At 49.4% G+C, this 22,596-nt stretch overlaps 7 protein-coding genes across 7 annotated transcripts; 1 reads left to right on the top strand and 6 right to left on the bottom strand.

Moving 5' to 3' along the window:
• Positions 1-1,307: 1,307 nt before the first annotated feature.
• M430DRAFT_135561 (hypothetical protein) lies at positions 1,308-2,830 on the bottom strand (the record flags this gene model as incomplete). Its single annotated transcript, XM_024862411.1, has 1 exon — positions 1,308-2,830. The coding sequence occupies exon 1, from the start codon at positions 2,733-2,735 to the stop codon at positions 1,308-1,310; it is 1,428 nt and encodes a 475-aa protein (XP_024723088.1). The 5' UTR covers positions 2,736-2,830.
• Positions 2,831-2,843: 13 nt separating this feature from the next.
• On the bottom strand, positions 2,844-3,676 carry M430DRAFT_212517 (hypothetical protein). The gene has a single exon (XM_024864474.1). The coding sequence runs from the start codon at positions 3,462-3,464 to the stop codon at positions 2,952-2,954; it is 513 nt and encodes a 170-aa protein (XP_024723087.1). The 5' UTR covers positions 3,465-3,676; the 3' UTR covers positions 2,844-2,951.
• Positions 3,677-4,996: 1,320 nt separating this feature from the next.
• On the bottom strand, positions 4,997-8,000 carry M430DRAFT_116812 (hypothetical protein). The gene is made up of 12 exons (XM_024861649.1): positions 7,310-8,000; positions 7,149-7,167; positions 6,987-7,095; positions 6,875-6,931; positions 6,719-6,824; positions 6,595-6,660; positions 6,404-6,414; positions 6,015-6,335; positions 5,801-5,971; positions 5,535-5,746; positions 5,353-5,471; positions 4,997-5,195 (listed from the first exon to the last, which is right to left on the bottom strand). Exons 1-12 carry the CDS (start codon positions 7,703-7,705, stop codon positions 5,076-5,078), a joined length of 1,707 nt encoding a protein of 568 aa, XP_024723086.1. The 5' UTR covers positions 7,706-8,000; the 3' UTR covers positions 4,997-5,075.
• Positions 8,001-8,250: 250 nt separating this feature from the next.
• M430DRAFT_33655 (hypothetical protein) lies at positions 8,251-13,465 on the bottom strand. The gene is made up of 3 exons (XM_024866409.1): positions 13,348-13,465; positions 10,376-13,296; positions 8,251-10,323 (listed from the first exon to the last, which is right to left on the bottom strand). The coding sequence occupies exons 1-3, from the start codon at positions 13,379-13,381 to the stop codon at positions 8,548-8,550; spliced, it is 4,731 nt and encodes a 1,576-aa protein (XP_024723085.1). The 5' UTR covers positions 13,382-13,465; the 3' UTR covers positions 8,251-8,547.
• Positions 13,466-14,197: 732 nt separating this feature from the next.
• On the bottom strand, positions 14,198-15,447 carry M430DRAFT_16971 (hypothetical protein; the record flags this gene model as incomplete). Its single annotated transcript, XM_024863569.1, has 4 exons — positions 14,198-14,585; positions 14,636-14,926; positions 15,054-15,141; positions 15,195-15,447. The coding sequence occupies 4 exons, from the start codon at positions 15,445-15,447 to the stop codon at positions 14,198-14,200; spliced, it is 1,020 nt and encodes a 339-aa protein (XP_024723084.1).
• Positions 15,448-16,422: 975 nt separating this feature from the next.
• On the bottom strand, positions 16,423-21,294 carry M430DRAFT_48639 (hypothetical protein; the record flags this gene model as incomplete). Its single annotated transcript, XM_024868009.1, has 2 exons — positions 16,423-21,188; positions 21,249-21,294. The coding sequence occupies 2 exons, from the start codon at positions 21,292-21,294 to the stop codon at positions 16,423-16,425; spliced, it is 4,812 nt and encodes a 1,603-aa protein (XP_024723083.1).
• An 83-nt stretch (positions 21,295-21,377) lies between these two features.
• M430DRAFT_16969 (hypothetical protein) lies at positions 21,378-22,356 on the top strand (the record flags this gene model as incomplete). Its single annotated transcript, XM_024863568.1, has 5 exons — positions 21,378-21,455; positions 21,697-21,813; positions 21,888-21,911; positions 21,968-22,279; positions 22,330-22,356. 5 exons carry the CDS (start codon positions 21,378-21,380, stop codon positions 22,354-22,356), a joined length of 558 nt encoding a protein of 185 aa, XP_024723082.1.
• Between the last annotated feature and the right edge of the window lie 240 nt (positions 22,357-22,596).

Genomic DNA, 22,596 nt, shown 5'->3' with positions numbered 1-22,596 from the left:
CTCATCTACCTAATCATGGACCACTCTTATAGAATCAGACGAGCCTTTGAAAGCAAAGTGAATAAGCGGATAAGACGACATGTCTGCGACGTCCTCCCCTTCTCCCCCAAAACTGTATCAATAAATCAATCAATCAAATAAATACCCCAAATTTCAAACCTCCCGCTCATGTCCTTCTCTGTCTCTGTGCTTGGTAATGAAAGACGTGTCAGATGATTGATTTATTTATGTAGTGGAGGTAGGTAGGTAGGTAAGGTAGGTTAGGTAAGGTATTTTATCATGTTATATATATTATAGATTTTGCTGTATGTAGATGGGAGTTGAGGGATTCGGGAGCTTAGGAGGCTACCTAACTACCTACCTAGGTATGTCATACCCTAACCTTACCTTTACGTAGTATAGCAGATGTGATGTAATAAAGAAAGGAACTACTTACTTTCTTCAACTACACGCACTTACTGAAATATAGCATGCAGATACAAGATAGATTACTTTAAACATCACGAAATCTTTTACACCGCACAATCAAGGGAATGGACAGTATAGGTGTGAAGAAGTTGGGTATTTTACACAGAAGTCGGAAAAAGGTCCTTGCAGATACGCGCGCGCGGAGACGCTATGACGAGTGCAACAGATCGTATGTCTTTCCTCCTCTCCTCCCCACTAGAGAATCCCGTATTGATACAGACCAAGGACGGATCCACACCTGCAAGCCAGCCACAAGGGTCAATCCATATTGTTCGATATTGAGGGCATATGCAAAGACTGCCAGCGGCTTCGGTGCGCCGTAGGGATAAAGGGCTCTGGGAAGATGTACCACCAGGATAGCCTCCAACAATGACTTGCGAGGAGTGAAGGAGGATTTAGCCCTCCGCTAACCAAGGACCGATTGGAGGAGCCCAGCACCTCCATTGAAAGAACATGCATCTGTTTAGAACACTGCCAGCTCTCCTCAAGAATCGGGAATTTACAACCACTCCTATCCACATCCTTGGGAGTATCAGTGTACGAGCACACCCAGGAACACGCAATCATGTAACAAACATTAACGACATTGGACACTAAGAAGAGGCCCGAAAAATGCCACGGAACCGGAAGATGAGGTAATCCAGTAGTCCTGACAAAGCCATGGTTGCAATCGATATTGGCGAGTAGGGCTGGTCCCAAACATCTAAATACAACCCCCGGCAGGGCGAGAAAAAAACAAGGAAACAACGGTCATGATTCGCAGTCGATTCAGTGCACGAGCAATCAACGTACGCACTACAGAAGGGCGCCGAAGGAGATGTCTACTCTTCGAACCTCCATTACTGGCTGAATTCGAAAGTTGCCGTACCCGGATCCGCGACCTGTGATTTGTTAGATATCTGCTGAAGAAAGCAAGGAATTTTATCGATACTTACGCTCACAGTGCATCCATTCTCTGCTACGTTGCCATTCAGCCAGTATTTTCCTCCCGAGTAAGAACACTCATCGCTGACGTCGCCAGTGATCTTGATAGTGTAAGGGAGTGTTCCGTCTGGGTTTGTGGCGGCGTTCTGGAAGAGGGAGACAAAGGTGGTACCAGCAAGGCCCTTGCCAACACCTGCATTCACAGGTGCCCAGTTACCCATGTTTGAGCCGGCGCTTCCCCAGGTACAGGCCTCGGAACAAGGTACTCCGGCGGGGTTGATGTAGTACTGTGCCGAGGTAGGTCCACCCTTCCAGCTGTAGTAGGTAGATGCATCAGGGTTGGTCAGAGGGAACGTCTGTCCAGGTACTGCGTCCAATGGGACAGTCTCTGATTCAGTGCCTGGGTAATCGGTACGGCAGACACAGACATTCGAATCAAGCTTGTTAACAACCTGGACGCCTCCAACACCTGGAATACAGATTTGCGGGCTTTCAGACCGGGACAGCTCAAGCATTCCGTCAGCATTGCAGTAGAGGCCGCCAATGGACTGTCCAGTGTTGCCCTGCGCGGAAGGCCATTGGGACTTCTGGTAGCCGGGTGGGCAGGCGTAGGAGCAGAATGATTTCGGCGTACACGACTGGCCGGTGATGGCAGTCTCAATGAAGCTGATGACGTCGTCAAGACCAAAGGTGAAGTCGGGAACCTGCTGGACGCCTGTCCATCCTCCCAGGCCCTCCCACGGAACCTCGACAGCTCCATATTCCGAGGGGAATTGAGAGCAAGGAATGCTACCGCTGGGAAACTCAGCATTGACGTTGCCAGAGTTGTTGCCACCAGAGGGAGGGGAGACGGGGCTAGGCGTTGGACTGGGGGACGGGGTAGGGGTGGACGAGGACGATGGCGGCGTGTAGATTGACGTCGAGCTGGAGCTGCTGCTGGTAGAGGTAGAGCTAGGGGTCGGGGTGGGAGTAGGAGTGGGAGTGCTGCTTGGGGTGGGAGTGGAACTCTCCTGCTTCTGGAAGAACTGGCCTGCGGATTCGCTCGAGGGACTTGGGGTTGGAGTCGGGGTCGGGGTCGAGCTGGGAGTTGGGACAGGAGTCTCCGACACAAGGATATATTTGCCCGACTTCAGACCTGACTCGACCTCGTCGTAGGGAATGTCCATGCCGTTGAGCTCATAGACGGTGACCACAGGACCGGCAACCACCTCGGTGACCGCAGCAGCATCGCGCGCCTCGACTGGAGAGCCATGTCTGGCGTGGAGATGGGCGTGGTTGTGCGCGTGTTGGGCCGCCGTGAGAGTTGCGGCAGCGCCCAGAAGCGTAATCTGGGAGATCTTCATTGTGAAGAAGCGGATTCGTGCAGTATGATTGACCTAAGGGATTGACGAGAGACTCTCTAATATCTGCGGCGACAAATGTTCGGACGGGGACGTTGAACGAAGGCAGTTAGGGGACTCGAAAAGGTTGTCGCGATCAGGAAGCTGGAGTGAAACGGACGTTAGCACTGCGACGAGCAAGAAAACCGCGAAGCCGCGTTCGCACAAGCCAGGACGGCTCTACGTGGGAAGCTTGCTGTGGAATCCTGATGGGCAATCCAGAATTGAGTAGCATACATTAACAATCGATCGGACGGTTCTGACAGCTGTGGCTTCTCTCTCGATGACAGTGCGCGGTCGTGGTGTAGACGGGGGGTAAGACAACTTGGAGTGGATCGAAGAGGTTGAAAAGTGAATCTGAACTTTTTTCGAAAAGGGGATACAAGTCGTAAGGGGTTCCAAATGAATGTGGTAGAGAGGCGAGCCTCTCACAGTTGGGATGGAATGAAGGGAAGGGAGAAGGGTGAGGACGTCGATGGTGAAGCGATGATGGGTGGAGGAGGAGAGGGAGGGAGGGAGGATGGATGGATGGATGGATGGATGGGAACAACAGCGAAAGAATTCCCGAGAGACTGAGATTGGGACCTGCCCACGCAGGCACGGGGTGGCTGGAAGGGGACTAGCGCCGCGCGGGCTTCGTTGTAAACAGTGGGGCGGCGCTTCTAGAGGGGGAAGATCAGGGGAAGTGTTCATTTTGCCAGTTTACAGGTAATTTCCCATAGAATTTCCCATCCCTTGCGGTATATTGACTATCAGTCTATCACAATGATCGTAATTATACATGAACCTTGAATCCAGGTACAGCACAACACTAAGGTACCTCAGGTACGGCTGCATCAGCGCCCTGCATCAGATGGGCACGATCATAAAGATAATAATAATAATGATCAGAATAATATCAGAATAATCATCATAATAATAGGATATCCTCTGCAATAACGCACGATCCAATAGGTAATCTCCGCGCAGTGCTCATCGCTCCCACATGAAGCGGGCGACGTAAGCCCCAGGCCGGCTTCTCAATCTCAATACCACCACAGCTTCCAGACCCGGAGATGCAGGGCAGCAGAGGAGGAGCGTTCAAGAAGAAATTGAAGAAGAAGGCCAATGCTGGTCTATCCCCGCAAGTGTGAAAAGCTATAGGTATCTCTGTCTCTCTGTCCTAGCAGTGGTGATGTTCAGTTCAGTCAGTTCCTGCACTAAGCGGTACTGGTGTACTGCCCATATTGCAAACCCCTCTCTAGAGAACAACAACAATACTTAACTCAACTCTACTTCCCTTCCTCTCTTCCTACACGTCATATCAGATTCTTCTCTCTGCCTTATATAAGGTGCATATACCTACCGCTCTCTCCTCGCAGCAAACGCCTCTCTCACGACTCTCGTACCTTCGCTCCGCGGGCGCTTCCTCCTAGCAGCGCAGCCGGTGCGGCCCCAAACTGCCCCTTCGCATCTGTCAGCAACCCGCCCCTGACTAACGCCAGGCACCGCGCGCTGATTGGCCCGTGGCGACACGATGCAATTTTATCTCAGTTATTCCTATTCCTATTCCTACTCCGTGTCATTCATTCATCTTGTCACTTTGTTATTTTCATTACGACAATTGCGACACTTGCGATTTTGATTTCAGATGGGTGCTTGCTGGTTCTAAAACCACGTCACTGTCACTGGGAAGAAGTGTCCTTATTTCATAAGACGTCAGACGACCAGCACATTGTGCGGAGCAAGGTAGTTCAGTCCCTTGGTACATACAGTGTACAGTGCACACAGAGCTGCACTCTTTACGTTTGCATACCCAATTCTCTAGCTCTTACGCGCACACACGGCAGGACGCAGTACACGTGGAGCTTCTTGCTGTCGCTTTCTTTCCAGCATGCGTTTTCATTCTTTCTCTCTTATCAGATCTGCATATCAGTATGACGATAAGGTCAGGGACAGTACCCTTCTCTTAACTACTCCGTAGAAGGAGCCAGTGCCGTGATTGACAATCCTACGCCGCACCCGCATATCAGGTAGTACTGTTTAGTGTACTCTGCCTGCACGACATTGGCTAGGGTGGATGAGTGGATAGGTGGATAGATGGATGGATCATTAAACTTCCCTTTCTTCCGGTCCTTTCGTGGGGCTATCCACCGGATATCAACTATAAGGCGAAGTGCCTTAGATGTGGTGTCGCACATCTACCTTACTACTATTGTCCCTTGCAGAGTATCCGAGTTGGACAAGGTTACAGTAGGTAGATTCTCGCCGTCACATTTCTCTAATCACCATCTATTTGTAGATATGGCGATGCTATCCAGTACTCTACTCCACATGTTCCGTCTTCTTCCAAAACCCCAGCATGACCCGAACCTCCTCCCAAAACCCAACGTGCTTGTCCTCTAGAGTCGCCTCGTATGCGTCGATGACGGGCCGTTCCCATACCTATTTCCATTAGTTGGCTTTGGATTTGATTTACGCTGGTGCATCGTTTGTTGCTCATGAAATATTTTCTGATCTAATGGCATTCGAGAGGCTCGCGAGTGGACAGACCGAAGTAGGGTTCACATCGAGGGAGAAATATAGAAAGGGAGGTACGTACCAGATCCGCTTCTGCAGGCTTGACGACCTTGGTCTTCTTGACTACCTTCCACCCGACGTAGAGAATAGGGCACACAAAGCACATGGTATAGTAGGAGAAGAAGGTACCGACATCCCACCCTAGAGCGCACGTCAGTTTGTGAAGAACAGCCAGACAGGGCTCTTCGCAGCGTTCCGACTTACAGCCCGGTAAGAACGTCGTGTATCCATACGCCCCAACGGTGAGGATCATAGTTACGAGGCCGAACCATCCGACGTATGGCTGGGCCCAGCCGACATAGGGTAGTTTTCTGCGGTCGTAGCCTTGGGCTTTCAGCGCGCGGTAGAAGAAGAGGTAGGTGATGCATATGGCGATGTAGTCGATGATCTGAGAAGCCTCGGTCAGGTTGGCCAGCCTATATAGTTGTCAGCTAGTACGCAGGGGTTTCTCCAATGGCGGGAAATAGTACCAGGTGATGACTTGGGCGGAAGAGCTGCCGACAGCGAGGAAGCTGAGGAAGGGGAAGATCATGGTGACGCAGAAGCACCAGATCGGGACCCCCTTCTTGGTGCAACGGCGCAGGAACTTCGGAGCTTGGCCGTCAAGGGCCAGTGAGTACAGTGTTCGAGAAGCGCAGTATCTGCAGGTGTGAGTTGGGGTTTCTTTTCCTCGGCTGGACTTACACATATGAATTTCCCGCGGAGAAGATGCTGGTGACCAAGAGCGCATTGGTGATATGTGGAAGCACCCCGATTCCCATATTCTGCATGGCGATCACGTACGGGCTGGAGGCCGCGGTTCCCGTGGCGGATGAATTACTCGAGAGGATAGCGACGAGCCGTGCGTCGTCGTAAGGGATGACGATTCCACATGCCAGCGCGCCTCCGATGAAGAAGACGCCGAAACGGAAGTAGATGGTCTTGAATGCTCGCTTGAGGTTCTTGCGTGGGTGCTCTACCTCTCCGGAAATCATCCCTAGGTACTCAGGCCCGACAATAGTGAAGCTTCAATTGGCTGCGGTTAGCAACTTCTCCAGATCCCCTTGAAAGGCGAGGTGCAAGGGCAGACATACGCAGCCTTCCACTAGATACCCGGTGTGTCAGTAATTGCTTAATCAGGATGGAACTTGGAGTATAGAGTATAGAAAACACTTCACGGGCCGCAGGACATTCCTCTTAAGATACTGTCTCAATAGTAGAATACGTCCTACTGGCCATGACGAAGTCCGAAATGGGAAGGATCTCACTCCTCGGGAATTCTTACCAGCGCACTCAGGAACCCTTCAAACCTGCCCAAGGGGCCCGTCGTGACATATTCTGCGAAAGCGCCCTGTTGACCATCAGTATATATCAATTACCCAAACGATCTTAAAAATGATGGTACTTACGGGTGTCTTCCAATACCTGAAACCGTATGCATCATGTTTGGGATTCCCCCCAACCATCGTGATGAAAGTAAAGCTAAACACGATCCCGACGAGGATCACTTTACCGCTGATATCAATCAGTATTTGGCTTTAAGATCTGCACACTCTGAATCATACCTTGAAAGCCAGAACTCACTCTCTCCGTACCACTTCACGGCGAAGAGATTAATGATTCTGCCGGGCTTTAGCATACCAGAGTCGAAGAAGGAGACCAACAAACAATTAGTACCCATAGAGAACAATGCAAGCTGCGCAGATAGCGGCCAAAGGAATATCATCGCTCCAAAACGTGAGGACTAGATTAAGTGCACTGATTTCCCAGGGGATTAAGAAGGCTTCTATGGTCTGATCAGGATGAATTCTCCGAAGACTCGGATTTGGAATTGCTGACCGTAGAAGAAGAAGTTCCACTGGAAGATCGCAACATCAGTATTTCATACCCAAAAATCCAATTTATAGATTATTCAAGTGGTTCTCAGGGGATAGTACGGGCAGGGAGATAAAGAAAGGCTAGGACCAATGGCACAAAAAAAGAGATGTTGTATTGCTTACCCCAAGCATGAATCCAAAAGCCTCATCAACCCACTTGCCACCCATCCTAACAAAAGAGCCGCTGACAGGCATGAAGACCGCCATTTCCGCCATACAACTATTGACCGCAGCCATGAAGACGCAGTACAGAGTAAAAGCAATTAGTAACGAGCCCGGCCCTCCCGTCGTGAGTCCCGAGCCAATGCTGACGAACAGAGCCGTCCCGATAGAACCTCCTATCGCCATCATCTGGATCTGACGACCGCTCAGACGCCGTTTCAGATCATCGACATTCTCGACGATCGTCTCCCCCTCACTGCTGCTCGCAACGTCCGTCGTGGCTCCTCCCCCTCCTTCTTTCGCGTCGTATGTGTACTCCGCCGAGCCCGGGCCGTGTCCTTTTTTGATATCCTCCATATTGACAATTCAAGATGCGTCAGGGGAATTGGATAGGAGGAAAAAGAAAATGCGGGGGATGGGTCTTTACCTTTTGTACATTGTACAGCACTGTATCTATCTCCGTAGCCTGTACATGATGTCGTGATCGAATAGAAGATAAGAGCTCTGCACATCCTTATCATCACTACTCGATCTTGACAGCCGTCCGACAAAAAAGTCATTGCTAGCTTGGACCTGCTGTTGTTGGGAGTTTGCAGCCAGAATGCCCCCTCCGTACCTAGGGATGTTGCAGTAGCGCACTTGTGCTATTCGGTCGCAGCGAGAAATCCTAGCAGGGCCCCTTCAAGACTTCAGGGCAGGACTTCAGGGAAGTAAAAACATATCCTTTTCGAGGCAAGCGTCCGCTGATAAGAATATAATATTGTGGGGATATCGAGATTTCATGGCATACAGTAGTTCGATTCTTACGTTTCATCAAATGCCATGAAGGACTGGCATTGCTGTATCAATGCGCACTAAAAGGTGGGGGTTTGGGGGGTTGGGGGTTTGACAGTATCGTAAATGGTAAGAATTTTTAGATTGTAGAACCGAGTCAAATGAGCTTGACCCGCGAACGAGTGTTCTGAGACTCACAAACAAGGCGTAACCTTCTCATTACTTTAGCCCAATATTGAACCTTGCAAGAGCCGCGAGGCTACAAAGTCATTATCATCACTGACACTGCGTCAGGTGGATCTCCAAACCCCGGATGCTTATCTCTATTGCGGGAACTATACCACCGGATGGGGATTTGATATGCGCCGCGCTATCTCCTTTTCCTGGCCATAGACTGGTTCTCTTGAATCTCTACCTTGATCTGACTAACCAAGCATGACTTCTCCATTTCTATCAGTTCGCCTCTCAGCCTCCAATAGCATGGCCCCTCCTTGTGGCCCGCTGGTATCCAAGCTGACAGTTGTTTTTCTTGTGTCGCTAATGACCCTTATGGTCTCACCAGCATTCTTATAATCTGTCTCAGATGTCACAACTGTATGCTTCGTTTGGCTCCCGCCGACCTCAGCAGTGGCGCCTCCAGGCCGATTAGTCTTCGGAAATGAGGCTGGTTTGATCTCCACATTTGGGTACGGTAGAAAGCCTTCGCGTAGGGGTATCAATACAACAGGAAACGACAGTGCCTGCTTTTGAGATTGGGCTTGGCTTGCTTTGGGGACAGTAAAATGACCCTTCCGTTTGCCTCCGATGAGCCAAGTATCGGATAAGCCTGAGACTTCGTAGACAAACTCTATATCTTCAGATTGCTCCGAGGCATCGAGTTCTAAAGGAGCCTCGTTGTCCCAAGTCCTTGTCCACTTTATGCTCAATGACGCCGAGATTGGCTGGGTAGATGCTACTACAGGAGTAGTTGCTGGAACAGAGGACACTCCAAGTAGTTTCAAGTCGGCCGTATGGACAACTGTCATTGATGGTACCTCAACCGGGATAATGATTGATCGATTCGTAGAAAGAGTGGTTTCGTCAATCGGGACTGGTAACAAAGGGATGTTCGGATTGTTCCGCAGCCATGCCTCAACCCCTTCGGCAAGAAGATTTGCAATATCTTCATTGCCCTGTAAGGTACGACCAAGACCAGAAAAATGATTTCGCCACCTGACGGTCGAAAGAATTGATGTCGAGACTTCGCTCAAAATGGCAGTCCGCTCAATATCATATGGTGACATTCGTTGATGTAACGCCGAGAGAACTGTGGGTACAATAAGACGAATGTATGGATGCAACTCGTTATCTTCGAAGAATCGATGAAGACCAGCGGTGACTGTGTCGTCGATCTCCTCTTCGAGGGTACTATAGTGCAAGGTAAGAGATAATGATGCCTTCGAACGCTTCCCGGACGCAGAAGCAGGTTTCGACGTCTTGGACGGCGATTTAGTGATCTTATACAGAATAGATGCAGGCTGGCGAGGGAAAACAACCAATGATCTTGTAAGTGAAGCACCACACTGGGCTTGAAATACGTCGGAGCCCTCTAACTTGGAGCTCAAAAGTCGCAGTGGACTAGTTGTCGCAGATGAAATGGTGAACCGAGAAAAGAGCGCCTTATGTTTGAAGACGTCCTGGACGTTGACACCCAGAGGTAGCATAATATACACAGTTGGAATTGTAGCAAAGAAAAATTCGCCCTTTTCGGTGGTGTAAGTTATCTCCAATTTAATAGAGATATCGTTAACCTCGTGCTCAAGATTAAACGGCATGCGAAGCTTCGCAGTTGAGTCAGAACTAAAGGCACCGAAGCGGATAACACCCGCTTCGGACTTTTTAGAGATTTCGAGCTGTCCACTGATCATACTGGCTTCACTGGTCTGAAGTCTCAGTCCAGCGGTTGCTGCTCGAAGATGAAGCTCGCCACTGATAACATCATTCCAGCCAGATGATAGCTCAATTTCTAGAGAGCGATTGCGATCCAAATGCATGTATCTCGATGAGAAAAGTTTCAGATCGAAGGCTTTCGCCTGTTGATAGATGAGGAGTTTCGGGCACTTGAAGAATGAATCGGCTCTGGTTCCATGCTCATATTTCAAAACGATATTGCTGGTGTAGAGAGCCACCTGGGTCACAAGATATGTGCCGGGTATCACCATCTATGAGAAGTAAGTAAAATATTCTTGACGGGCCATATCTAAAAAGACTTACATTGGTTTGTACCACGAGCCTAACGCTTCCATTTTTGAAGAGAGTAGGACCCTCGCTCTCCAGCCAGATATCGCGGCTGCCATCTCCTTCTACCGGACTGATCTTAACTTTTGCCTTCTCGATGTTCATGTTCTCGGCAAGCAGGTATCGAAAACGAAGTTGTAATGCGAAGCTATCCTTCTCAGAGTGATATCTAGGGGTATCATCGACCTCGACGTGACTGAAAAAGTTCTGTAAAGGTACCTGCACTTCATGCTGAAACGTCTTCGTTATTTGCAGGAGTTCCTCCAGGTATGGTTCATTCGGAACAAGCTCCTCGTGACTGAAACTGCTGATTGGGCCAGGTTGCAGGTCAAATTTGCGCCTAATCCTCTCCTTCTCAGCCATCGCAGCTTTGGACAGAAGCTTCAAGACAACTCTAACATATTCTTCCTTGCGTTGGAGCTGTTTGAGACATTTTGCATACATGACCAGCATTGAGAGTTCAATCTGCGTCCAGCCCTCTTCGCCATAGAACGGCGCCATGCGATAGAAGTATGATGCTGCAGCCGCATAATCCTCAAGGTGATACTTAAGAATGGCCAGATCAGCCATACTTGCCTGTATTGATTGAACGTGGTTTGCCACAGTATAGTGGCGGAGTGCCTTGTCGGTAAAGGTTTCATAAAGTCTAAGGAAATCATCCTGGTTGTCTAAAGCCACCCGTAGTAACTTGCTGTTAATTCCATGCAGGGATGGAGGTACTTTGGTTTGACTGCTGTCGGTGGGGTTTTCCTCGGAAGTCTCTCCATTGAGATCAACCTCCTCCATGTCGTCGAAGTTACCGTACTGAAAATGCGCCACTTCTGTCCAACCAACACTCCATCCATGCTCCTTGCCGAAGTTTTCAAGTACGCTTCGAGATAGAACGTACAGTGCCGCTCTATGAGCTGCGAGGTCTTCTAATCCAGCTTTGAGAAAGGGGGAGGCCATGGTAGTACTTCGATCCCGCTCTGGCACGCTGGCTCTTCGGCTACCGGAGGAAAGAGCGGGATTCTGAGGCTCTCCGGATTGTGAGCGGACCGCAAGAGAGCTACTCCTGGCAGGATGCATCAGTGTCTTGGGCTCCGGAATGGCAGCTTTAGGCTCCTGGCCATCAGGCCCAATCTGACCGCTTGGGGGAGCTAATGTGGAAGGAGGTATTGGAAGCGCTTTGGTTGATGTCTGCGCAAGAATCTGTTGCGCAATAGAGAATGTGAAGGAGGAGACAATGTTGTCGACTACCTGGGTAGTAACGGCGTCCATTTGTATCTGAGAATTCCTCTTCTTTTCGTCGTCAATCTTTTGCTGGAACGTCATATAAGAGGCTGCGATATCATCCCTCATGACACGAGATATAGATGCAATAAAATCCATGGATCTCCTGCAAATTTCCGCGAGCACCACAAGATTCTCTGCATCATCAGAAGGCTCTGAAGCCGGTAGTCGGGCAGCGACCCCTAAGAGACTTGATTCTCTCTGCTCTTTCAATCTTTCTAGTAATTCTTCCCGCGATGACCATGCATTTGCTAGACGGAGCAATAGAGAGAGTTGACGAGAAAAAAGATAGCATCGAAAATCGAAGATTGAAATATTGTTCGAAAGGATGAGGTCCCGATAGCGCTTCCTCGTTGCGTTCAGCGGGATTTCGTCGACTTCATTATCGGAAGCTTCACCAGTCGACTGTAGATCAATAGCATCATCTGATCCGGCAATCTGAGTCTCCTGCCCCATGTCCTTCAGCAGGGCGGTCCTGGCTCGATCGACCATAGTTTTGAGTTCGTTCGTATATGGTAAGAATGAGCCGCCATGCTCGGCGTCTGAACCCGCTGTGGTTTGTTCTCTTATGATCACATCAAGACCAACAGCAAGCTCATCATATCCCACAAGAGCGTCTTCAACAAGGCCTACATTCTCGAATCCCCTCGCCAAGCCCTCTTTGAGCATGAAAAACGTGCAGAAGTTCCAACCTGGTAGATTTCTTTGGGCATCCTTCTCTCGAATATCTTCCTCATATTGGCTCACGCGCATATCAAATGAGGCTAATATCAGTGATTTAAACTTTGAGATAAGGTCCGACCACGCATTGTCGTTCTCTTGTGGTGTCTCGTTATATGAACCAGGAATCGCTGGAACAACACGTGGGAGCATGTCGTATGGCACATCATTGACACCAATCCTAACCTGTGCTACTCGATCGATTGCAGTTTTGGATGAGCCATTGAAATCTGCGCGCAGTTTATCGAGAATGGTGGATGATCCACCTCCCCTCCAACGTGTCTTTTCGGTGGCCGAGCCGGAGCTCCCATCAGTGCTTTTCCCACTCGTACGAGGCTGTGTAGCCGCAGCCGTATTTGGGACGACCACGTGAAGTATGAGCCACTCGAAAGCATCATGGTTCTCTTGCGCGCTCGTTTTTGTGGTGGTGCTTTGAGATGGCGGTGTGTGCTCCTTAATCCATTCTCTGACCTGCCGCCGCGTCTGCGCCTTGTACGTATCGTTATCATCGCAACGTACAAGTAAGACCTTCAAATAAGGTGTTTGTCGAAGACCAGGTATTTGGTGCCTTCGCTCCTTCACAACGAATTTCGGACCAGGCCGAGAGTCTGGCCCCTCCACCGGGGTCTGTCCCAATGCCTGTGTTCGAGGCCCATCATCGCCGGTGGTCACAGAGTCTTCGCTCTTTACTCGCGCAAGTGGCGTGATAGGTGTGGTAGTTGAATATGCTTCGGTTGTAGACAGAGGGGTTAACAACTCTGGTGAAGGGATGAAGTCGATATGTAGGGAAGAGATTGAGCGAAGAGGTCCGGAATGGGATTCCCAGTGGAGGTTTCGCAGAGGCAATCGAGACAGGAGACCAGGCGATAGCAGCTGATAGATGCCATGCGGATCGAAGTACTCAACTGGGAAAATTTATTAGCTATATGTTAAATCACACTGGGGAAGATGCTTACCTGTAACTTTGGAACTTGATGATGACTGCTCCATTGCTTGGAGGGAGCCGTAACCACCAAATTCCTTCGAAGGATCAATTCAGCATCCGCGCTCACTTTATCAGAGCGTTGGGGAAACAAAGGCTGCCTTGCGCATGCACATGCAGGTAATGGTTGCGTTCGGGGGCTTAAGCATCGTCAATATTGCCATATAATTGCCAAAATAGGTAAGCGGTAAAGCAACGCTCCGGGCCTTGCACACGAGCAATTGTATTTTGTACATCAATAGAGCCTAATCAACAACTTTAATATGCCAAGAAACTATCTTAAGACACCCTCGAGCTCCTCAACTGATACATACATTACAATTTCTTTCTGCCCACATATTCTATACATAAGGCTCCTGTTTCACAGCTGCTCCTTCATTGAGTAGTTCTCGAGTCGAAGTTGTTGATAATCTGCTTTCCTGTATGCTACGTATAATCCAAACTATAAAACTCAGGCCTGGTTATACTACAAAGGACGACTCTACTTTTTATCATGCCAACAATGGGATATGCAATATGTATGAAAATTGCCTTGCTGCTATTCCAACGAAGCAGGCCTTCTTGCTTGGGTTGGATGCACTTAAAAAGGCAAAGGAGCTCAGAACTTAGCATCTGGAAACTGGAAGGTACATTGTATCCAGTGGCAGTACCATATTATGGCCGGGAAATCCCAAGGTTACCGGATGAGTGTAGCTTTCTACCTTCTTAGGCACATTAGATTCTAACCTTTCTTGATACATCCCGGCGAATCTAGTACACAGAAGAAGCTCAAAAGTACAAAAGATATTCCTTTGCAACGATTCAATATCCTGACTCAGAGGTCTCTATGCATCACATAGCGCTTTCCAACGAATTGTCGATAATCCATTCGGTATATGCAAACCGCTGGCCGCCCAACTGGCGATACTGGTCTCGAATGTCCAGGCCAGCACGCACTTCAGCCAATGCTTTTTCCTGCCCCAGACCATAGCCTCCGCTACAGTTGCTATTCCATTAACAAGAAAAAACAGTCCTATGCGTGTCAAGGCTTCTCGGTCGAGAATAGGTTCTAGAGCATACACATGGAATATTGCCATGAGGGTGAAAGCGCCAAGGACGCCGAGGGATCGAGCAACCACAACTGGGACTCCGTACTTTGGAAGGCCATATCTCAAAGGCGCATAAGCTAGGGATTCGCATGGAGATGCAAAGGCGTTGTGCCAAGTTTCGGACCTGTCACGTGTATTAGTATGCCAGGAGGTCCAGCAGGAAGAAAGAAATACCAAAACCCAGACAACGAATCTGCTAAGTACAGCGGTCCGAACAAAGCCGGGCTGCTTTTATATCGCAGAGTGAGTTGCATAGTGGTCCAGATTATGTATATTGCTAATAGTACCTCGAATGCTAGTACGGTTGGGAGGTGTTGTGGTAATGATTGCAATACTGCGAAGGCAGCTACGTGGATACCAAGCTGTAACGGCTCACTGAAATTTTCCCGGTCTTTGGGAACACGAATATGATTCGGGGTGAAGGATTCGTACCGAAGTTCGGTCAGAGCTATGAGTGCAAATAACCTGTACATCAATTTAGCTGCAGACTCCCCGATTAGAAGAAGACAAGAGCATGGAGACATTACTCCTTGACTCTCAAGATATTTTGAGAAAGCAACTACAAAAATCAGTGTATTCGGGAAATACAGACCAGTCAGGCGGAGCCTTGCCTATATATGTAAGGGGCGCATTTCTGCGACCCCAAAAATAGTCAAGGAGCTTCATGGTTCCGATTGCAACTGTGAACTTATTAGCATACTGATTGGTGATGCATACGGATGGATGGACGTACCTGCGAAGTTTTGCAAACATCTTGCTGGACCGCAAGAAATTGGGGACAGCACTGGGGCGATCCAGAACGTTGCAAGAGACAGCAATGCCAATGTGTTATACAGCTTATGGAAGCCCTTTCTGTGGAAATAGATGGCGAAGTACATAAACTCAACGGGAATGAGGAGGAAAGCAACGGCCTTTGGGAACTCATGGCCCAGCTGCTTAATGGCGGGGGGGATATTGTCGTAGACGGGAGGATAGGAGATGTTCATGTTGCTTATAGGTGCACAAGGAGTATGCTCCCCCCCGGCTCAGTATGCACCAGGTAGGAAACGGGATTGGCTATTGGTACTTCGCCCGCCAGTTTGTCACCAGCTGGGCCGTCAAAGTAAGCCTTGAGGGGTCGCGTAGTGATAGCGGGATCTCTTTTTAAGTGTTTTAAATTGTGTATTTCAACTTCGAGTCTTGAAGGTGGGTTCCAAGCGCGTCAATGTTCCTGAAATTTTTATGTTCCAAAACCACCCGGGCGGATGCCTCGGAACCCAAACGTTAGATGCAGCCTTGCGGAGAAGAAGCTCCGTACCTGTCGCGTGTCGCCATCTTCAGCAATCACAGGTTCGCCGACTGTCTGCTAAATTTGTTCTGAAATGGAATATGCCAAACAAAGTACAAGAGGAGGAAATTGCAACGGCTCGTCGCGGTCTGTCGTGGGGCGCCTATAGGTACCTTACCTTCGGTACCATTGACAGCCTCGCCGAACAGGGCTGGCTCTTGAGCCTTGCCGAGAGCTAAACGTCCGGCTCGAGTTGACTACACGTTTTTCATCAAACAGGCCCAAGAGTCCAAGACAGAACCATTACTCCATACTTGGAAGTACTTTTTCTTTTCCCCAAATATTGCATACCATCTATCCTGGTCTCTACCATGACCTCATTCCACTATAATTATGCACTTACACAAGATTTTACCTGCTGTACCACGGCGGAATAAGAAGACCATAGTCTTGTTGTATATGATTTGTATTGGCAATGCGATACAATACCTTCTTTCCACTCCCCTTCCCATGTCCAAGTTGCCAAGATCAAGCCATCGAGAGCAACGTCAATCCTGCCTGCTCCGGAAACTCCACTGATGCGGTTATAGTACAACGCCGTCCCATCTTCCATGTCCGTTCCCACACATATAATTAAAACAAATTCCCCGAAAAAAAAAGGGTCAATAATATACAAAGGTACGATCCGAAAGAACTATCTCACCCTGTGAGAGCGGTTCCGGTGGTCTCTCCCTCTCTTGCTCCTGTTCTTGTCCTTAGGAAGTTCCACCGGTGTATCCTTCAGCTGATCAGCCATGAATTTCAACATGTAGTCATCTGTAGACTTAATCCGTTCGCCCCAAGCATTGATTTCGTCATCGTCTACTTCCATCTCATCGTCCAATGCAGGAGTCTCTTCTGCGGCGGGTGTTGGGAGGCCATCTCGAGGGGTTCCTGGACCGGCGGGTGTAGCCGAGGCGGTGACGGCATTTTCATCGAAATCCGCCGCATCTGTTTGTACTATCTCGCGCTCGGCCACTCTTGCAGCTGCCACATCCTCCCGATCCTCAGCCTGAGCAAGCACACGCTGTACATCTTTGTTATCGTCAGACCCTCCAAGAACTCGGTCCACGGCAGCGTTGGCTACTGCATCGCCATCAAGAACACTCTCCTGGCCAAGAACATCATTGACGGACATCTTATTGAAGTAGTCAGTGGTGAACTCTCCCTCCTGGATAACAACATCATCGAGCATGCGCTTCTGATTCGCTTTGCGTAGAATATTAGCTTCTATGGTATGCTCCGAGACCAAGCGATAGATGTGTACATCACGTGTCTGTCCGATTCGATGACATCGATCTTGGCACTGCTTATCCATGGCTGGATTCCAGTCGAGATCATAAAAGATGACCGTGTCGGCCCCAGTGAGGTTGATGCCCAAGCCTCCGGATCGACTCGAGAGGATGAAAGCCAAGATACGCGTGTCATTATTAAAGCGATCGGTGAGGATCTGACGCTGCTCGATTTTAGTGGATCCATCCAGACGAAGATACTTATGTCCATGAATATTGAGGAACTGCTCTAGAATATCCAGGACTTTCGTCATCTGAGTGAAGATGAGAACTCGGTGGCCGCCGTCTTGTAACTTCCGAAGTAGCTTTGCTAGGGTTTGCAACTTTCCACAATCATACTGGAGTAGGCGCTTGTCGGGGAATTGTATGGAAAGTCTCATCCGTGCTTCGTGAAACGGGTCTGGTTCAGAACTTGCAAAGGCTGTCCGGAGTGTGTCGGCTCCTTTCTGGGTGAGCACGAGAGAAGACATGTCCCTCGCGATCACTGGAGGGGTTACGCAAGCAAACTTCTGTATGGTAGAGTTCAGAGCTTGGGAGCGTAACGAGATGGTTGGAACCATGGCAGTGAGTGTCGGGGATCTATTTTCAAGCCAAGTCAACATCTGATCTCGCCGTCTAGGGCGAGGTCGCGCAGGCCGCTCATTGACACCGATAGTCAGCATCTCCACAAGTCGGCTACCATATATGGGGTTCTGTTGTCTCCGTAGCGCATTGAGATACACGCAGTGCTGAAGTTCTTCAAATCGACCCCACCTAGAAGCGCTTTCCAAGTAGACCAAGTTGGATTTGGCTGTTGAAGGATCAAGTTTAGTGAAAGCATTCTGTGCTCTTATGCGCTGAGATTCGCGCAAGTTCATGAGAGTCTTTTGGGCACTGAGTGCGGCACTCCGTCCAGTGACTGCATCAGAAAGACTTTCATGCTTCGTTGGGATCAGGTTTAGAAAGTCTAGGCTGACCTTGCTCATAGGGTGTTCATTGAGTAGGCGCCTGCGGACGAGAAGGTCTTTGATCTCGAAATCTGCGACAACTGACTTCTCCATAGGAAAAGAGGTCATGATTGGTCGATCTACGAAGAGGTCTGGATGATTGCAAACTTTTCTCAGCTGCATGAGGCAGTTAATGATAGAGAGATAGTTTCCAGAAGCTAGCGTTCCTCTGGTGTCCTCTCGATTCAAGAATCCGTCATATAACTCGCGTTGCCTCTTCGATAGACGACAAAATTCGACGTGCTCATATTTTGCCGGCATTTGCTTTTCTACGTCTGCTTTAAGTCTTCTCAAGAGATACGGTCGAAGGACCTTATGGAGCTTACTGATGATCGCCCGGGACTCGTCGTCCATTTGATCGCGACCATGTTCCAATATCTGCTCCGATGGCTTTTTGAACCAGTCTTGGAACTCTTTCAAGTTTGCAAACCCGCCTACTCCTTGCTCGGTTCCATCTGACGGCATTAGGAAGTAAAGCAATGACCAAAGCTCCGTCAAATTGTTCTGAAGCGGAGTGCCGGTCAGGAGTAGACGTGCTCGGGTATTAAATGTAAGCATAGTTTGCCATCTTTGCGACTGGAAGTTCTTGATATTATGGGCTTCATCCAGGATCATGTAGTGCCACCTCCGGCGCTTGAACACTTGCTGATCTTGGATAACGAGCTGGTAAGAGGTGATGCAAACGTTCCATGCGTCTTCCGACTTCCAGCCTAGGCGCTTCCGTTTGCGTTCCTCTTGCGTGCCATAATATGTCAAAATCTTGAAGCCAGGGCACCATTTCTTGAACTCCATCTCCCAGTTTAGCATGACACTTGTGGGAACAATCACCAAATGCGGACCCCACACTTCATGCTCGCAAGCAAGATGGGCCAATAGGGCTATAGTTTGGATTGTTTTACCCAGACCCATCTCATCCGCCAGAATACCGTTGGTGTTGTTGGCATACAGACCGGCGAGCCAGTCCAGGCCATAATGCTGATACTCTCTTAGAGTGCCTCTAAGGAGGAATGGAACTGGCGTCTTCAAGTGACTGTTTGGTTGTGGCGTGGCACTTTGAGTGACTTGACGGCTGTCCTGGTGAAGTTCCACAGAAGAAGCTGAATCGCTTTCTGACGGTCTAGTTTCGGTGGTCCTTGGGGTAGGCTGAGAACTACGATCGGGGCTGGCAGCTGAGACTTCTGGAGCTTGCTTTGAAGATTCTGTCACGGGTGTGGACTCGACAGCGTCGTCTACCCCGGTTTCTTCATCAGATGGCTGTATCGGCACAGGATCTGGAACAAGTGGAACTTCGTTGTCTTCGACAATATCTGCTTCGTCCTTGACTGTTGATATTGCGGAATCAACTTGATCGAGTTTCATCGCTTCCAGATCTGAAGGAGGAAGAAAGCCGAGTAGGCTGGATTCTGCTGGATCACCATCATCGTCATCGTCGTCGTCTTCGCTAGCCTCATCCTCACTATCACGATCTTCATCACTAGAGCCCATATCATCATCCATGTCGATTGACTCATCGCTGTCATCAAATGTAGATTTCAACTCCACCATATCCACATCTTGGCCTGAAGAGGAATTTTGGTCGTTATCTGGGTCGGCCACATCTTCATCTACTGATGCAACAGAAAGACTCGGAAGTGAGGAGTACTTTTTGCGAAGCTCTTCTATTGTTAGATGTTCATCATCCACTGCGTCAGACCGCAGATGATCCTCATCTACTTCCGAGTCCGTTGACATGTTGCTTTCTCTGTCTTCCGAATCCGAGTCACTTGAGCTCGCGACATCTGACTCTTCGCTATCGTCCTCATCTGAAGATATCTCCGAGTCTCTCCGCGCTCTTCGTGCCTCCAACTTCTGTGTTGATTTGTCGACTGCTTCATTAAGTGCTCTGCGAACTCGGGCTTGCTCTTGGGCCTCCCATTCTAATAGTCGTCGTCGATTTACTTCAGCTTTAACATTTTCCCACGTTCCCTGTAGACTTTTAACCAAAACTTTGTAGCGGCCTTCAACTTTCCGTTTCTCTTCAGCTTCTAACTGTTCCAGGGTCTTAGGCTGTCTTCGATACCACTCATCTCTGCATGCCTCGGCCAATCGTTTCGCAGTATTCCGATGTTTCCTCTCTTCGATAACCATCAGCTTCCTGAACTCGATCGCTGCTCTGTTTAGGTGATCCAGATGTGCATACTGAACCGGCGGCTGATCCTGCTCTTCAGGCTGATATACCGAACAGAATCCAGGGCTAAGGACTCCCCCTGGCTCGGCGGCGTCCTCCAGGCGAAGGAGAATTTGAGCATCCTTGACAATCGTCTCGGGCGTGTATTCTGAAGCATCTTCTGGGTTATAAAGGCCGCCTTCATCCACCGGTATATTAGCCGCAGAGTTTAAGAACTCTTTCAAGCTTGAATATCGAGGTTGCCGCCTAGGTACCAAATCGGGATGTATTAACGGTAGTTCCGCAGGTTTGACTCGGAATTTTATCCTTGAGAGCTTCGACTTGGGTGTCTGACCAGGGCTGTCGCCATTCAGTGTGTCTGATTGGTCAGGCGCTTCATCTGGGAGTATCACACTGGCTCGCCCTGAACGTCGTGGTTTGTCTGTCTTGGACGGTGCTGGAGCTGATTGCGGGGCTTTTGGAGTCGAGTTCTTTTTGTAGGCGCGCACAGGAGTAGCTGTTTGGTCTGCGGGCATCGATTTTCGATAAGAGCGCTTTGGAGATGTCGCGGACTTGGCAGGCAATTTTGGAGCTGGTTGAGAGGACGATGTGCCTGCGGGAATAGATTTCTTCGATCCGTTTGTTGCAGTCGATGGCATATCCTGAGCTTGCAGCGGGTTACTCGCATTCGCACTTCCACGTTTGCCTTTGGTCAAGTACGTCTTCTGTGAAGCACCTCGCGTCTGTCGCTTGTCTGATTGGGGATGTAGCTCTGGAGGTATCTGATTTGTTCGGCCTGATTTTCTGACTCCATTATGCGTAAATGAGGATGGCCCGTCAGCTGCAACTCTTTTCCAAGGAGGCGACTCGGGTTTTCGTCGCGGATTTGGGGTGTTCTCGCCGACTCGACGCCTCTTGGTGGGAGGCTCGCCACCTTCTCCATTCTCGACTTTAACCCCATTTGTGCGCGGTAAATCATCGTTGTTTGGCGTGATGTCTAAACAATAATGGAAATGAGCTATCTTATTTTTATCGGTTGGGTTGTTCCTATTCTCACCAGGTGATGGTTGACTCTCTTGCGCATCTGACGCGGTCTGTGTCATGACTTCTAATAGGAAAGGAAGGCCAAGCACTACCGTAAACTTCGTGAATATCACATCTGGGGGGTCCGTTCCAACTTCGGAAGATGCGCAACCTCTCAAAGATCTCTGCTACGAAGTTTGCGCATGTCCAGACCTCAGTCGCACCCGTGGTTCTGAAAAAAGTGATATTTCGAGGGTTGACACGAAATTTGATCGTCTAGGCAGATCCCAGAATAACATGCTTTGTATGCTAGCCCGCGTAAGCGAGCTATTAGCCTTGCTCTTCTGAACCGAGAGCTCGACTTCACGACTTTGAGGTCATCAGTCTGAAGGATCCAATTCATTGCGGAAACTATCATACAAGGTAAACACGCCCGATAACGCTACTCCCACGATATAGCGCATGCTGATGTGTGTGTACAGATGCTCTCTAGGCGAATTGCCTCCGCGCGCCCGCTGCGAGCTGCATTACCTGTCGCCAGACGGGCGGCTCTCACACAACGACGATGCTTTACTGCTGGACCAGATTATCCAGCGTTGGTCAGTGGTAGCTCCTTCCCGGCTGTACAAGTGCTAGCTTTTTGGGGGACCATGGCTGACGTGAAGCAATATAGACTGATGCTGAAGATCCGGAGATGGTCAGTTGACCCGGCTTCTCCGCCCCAAGACAACAACTGGCTAATGTCTGGTACAGAACGGAGGATACCCCAACCCCCCTCGAGTTAAACGTCAATTCCGCGATCCTTACGGCGACTGGTGGGATAAGCAAGAACGTCGGAACTATGGAGAGCCTGTTCACGAAGATAACGACATCCTGGGGATGTTCTCGCCAGAAGAATACACGCACGCCAAACCCGGCAAGGCATTCTTCCAACTTGGTTGTTTCGTGGCAGTAGTCCTCGGGCTATGCGGAGTTGTGTCCATGACCTACCCCGACAAACAATCGGCACCCAGAGAATTCGAGGGGGGCCTTGAGCGAGAGCTGGGAGGACCCGGTGCTGTGAGGGTGAGTAGTAGGTGGCCTGGTTGATAAGAAGTATACTAATCCTCCCCTAGGCTAGAGCTCCTGGAGATGCATACTAGGCAGTAGGCGGCGGGTTTCTGTAGATTTGTAAATACGAAACTGGGAATTTACATGCGAGTATCGTTCCCATCACACCATTGGTCTTATCCAGATTTTGCTCGTGAACTACGCACAAGTTGATGGCATTGGACTGACAGTAGCTATGTTGAGACTTGGAGCTGCCGTCTCATTGCGCCGGCGGTCAGGTAGGCAGGTAAGGTACCTAGTTTGTCAATTCCTGCCTTTTCGCCTTCTGCTTT

Source organism: Amorphotheca resinae, assembly GCF_003019875.1.
Source record: "Amorphotheca resinae ATCC 22711 unplaced genomic scaffold M430scaffold_3, whole genome shotgun sequence".
Classification (NCBI taxonomy): domain Eukaryota; kingdom Fungi; phylum Ascomycota; class Leotiomycetes; order Helotiales; family Amorphothecaceae; genus Amorphotheca; species Amorphotheca resinae.
This window is presented reverse-complemented; position numbering and strand designations above follow the sequence as displayed.

Excerpts from the sequence above, each read along its gene's own strand:
- M430DRAFT_212517 (XM_024864474.1), bottom strand. The coding sequence starts at position 3,464 with ATGAACACTTCCCCTGATCTTCCCCCTCTAGAAGCGCCGCCCCACTGT.
- M430DRAFT_116812 (XM_024861649.1), bottom strand. The coding sequence starts at position 7,705 with ATGGAGGATATCAAAAAAGGACACGGCCCGGGCTCGGCGGAGTACACA. Across the intron at positions 6,932-6,986 it reads GCTTGCATTGTTCTCTATGG|AATCATTAATCTCTTCGCCG; the intron begins GTACTAATTGTT and ends AAAGCCCGGCAG. Across the intron at positions 5,972-6,014 it reads TCCGCGGGAAATTCATATGT|ATACTGCGCTTCTCGAACAC; the intron begins GTAAGTCCAGCC and ends TCACACCTGCAG.
- M430DRAFT_33655 (XM_024866409.1), bottom strand. The coding sequence starts at position 13,381 with ATGGAGCAGTCATCATCAAGTTCCAAAGTTACAG. Across the intron at positions 13,297-13,347 it reads ATCAAGTTCCAAAGTTACAG|TTGAGTACTTCGATCCGCAT; the intron begins GTAAGCATCTTC and ends AAATTTTCCCAG. Across the intron at positions 10,324-10,375 it reads GGCTCGTGGTACAAACCAAT|ATGGTGATACCCGGCACATA; the intron begins GTAAGTCTTTTT and ends TACTTCTCATAG.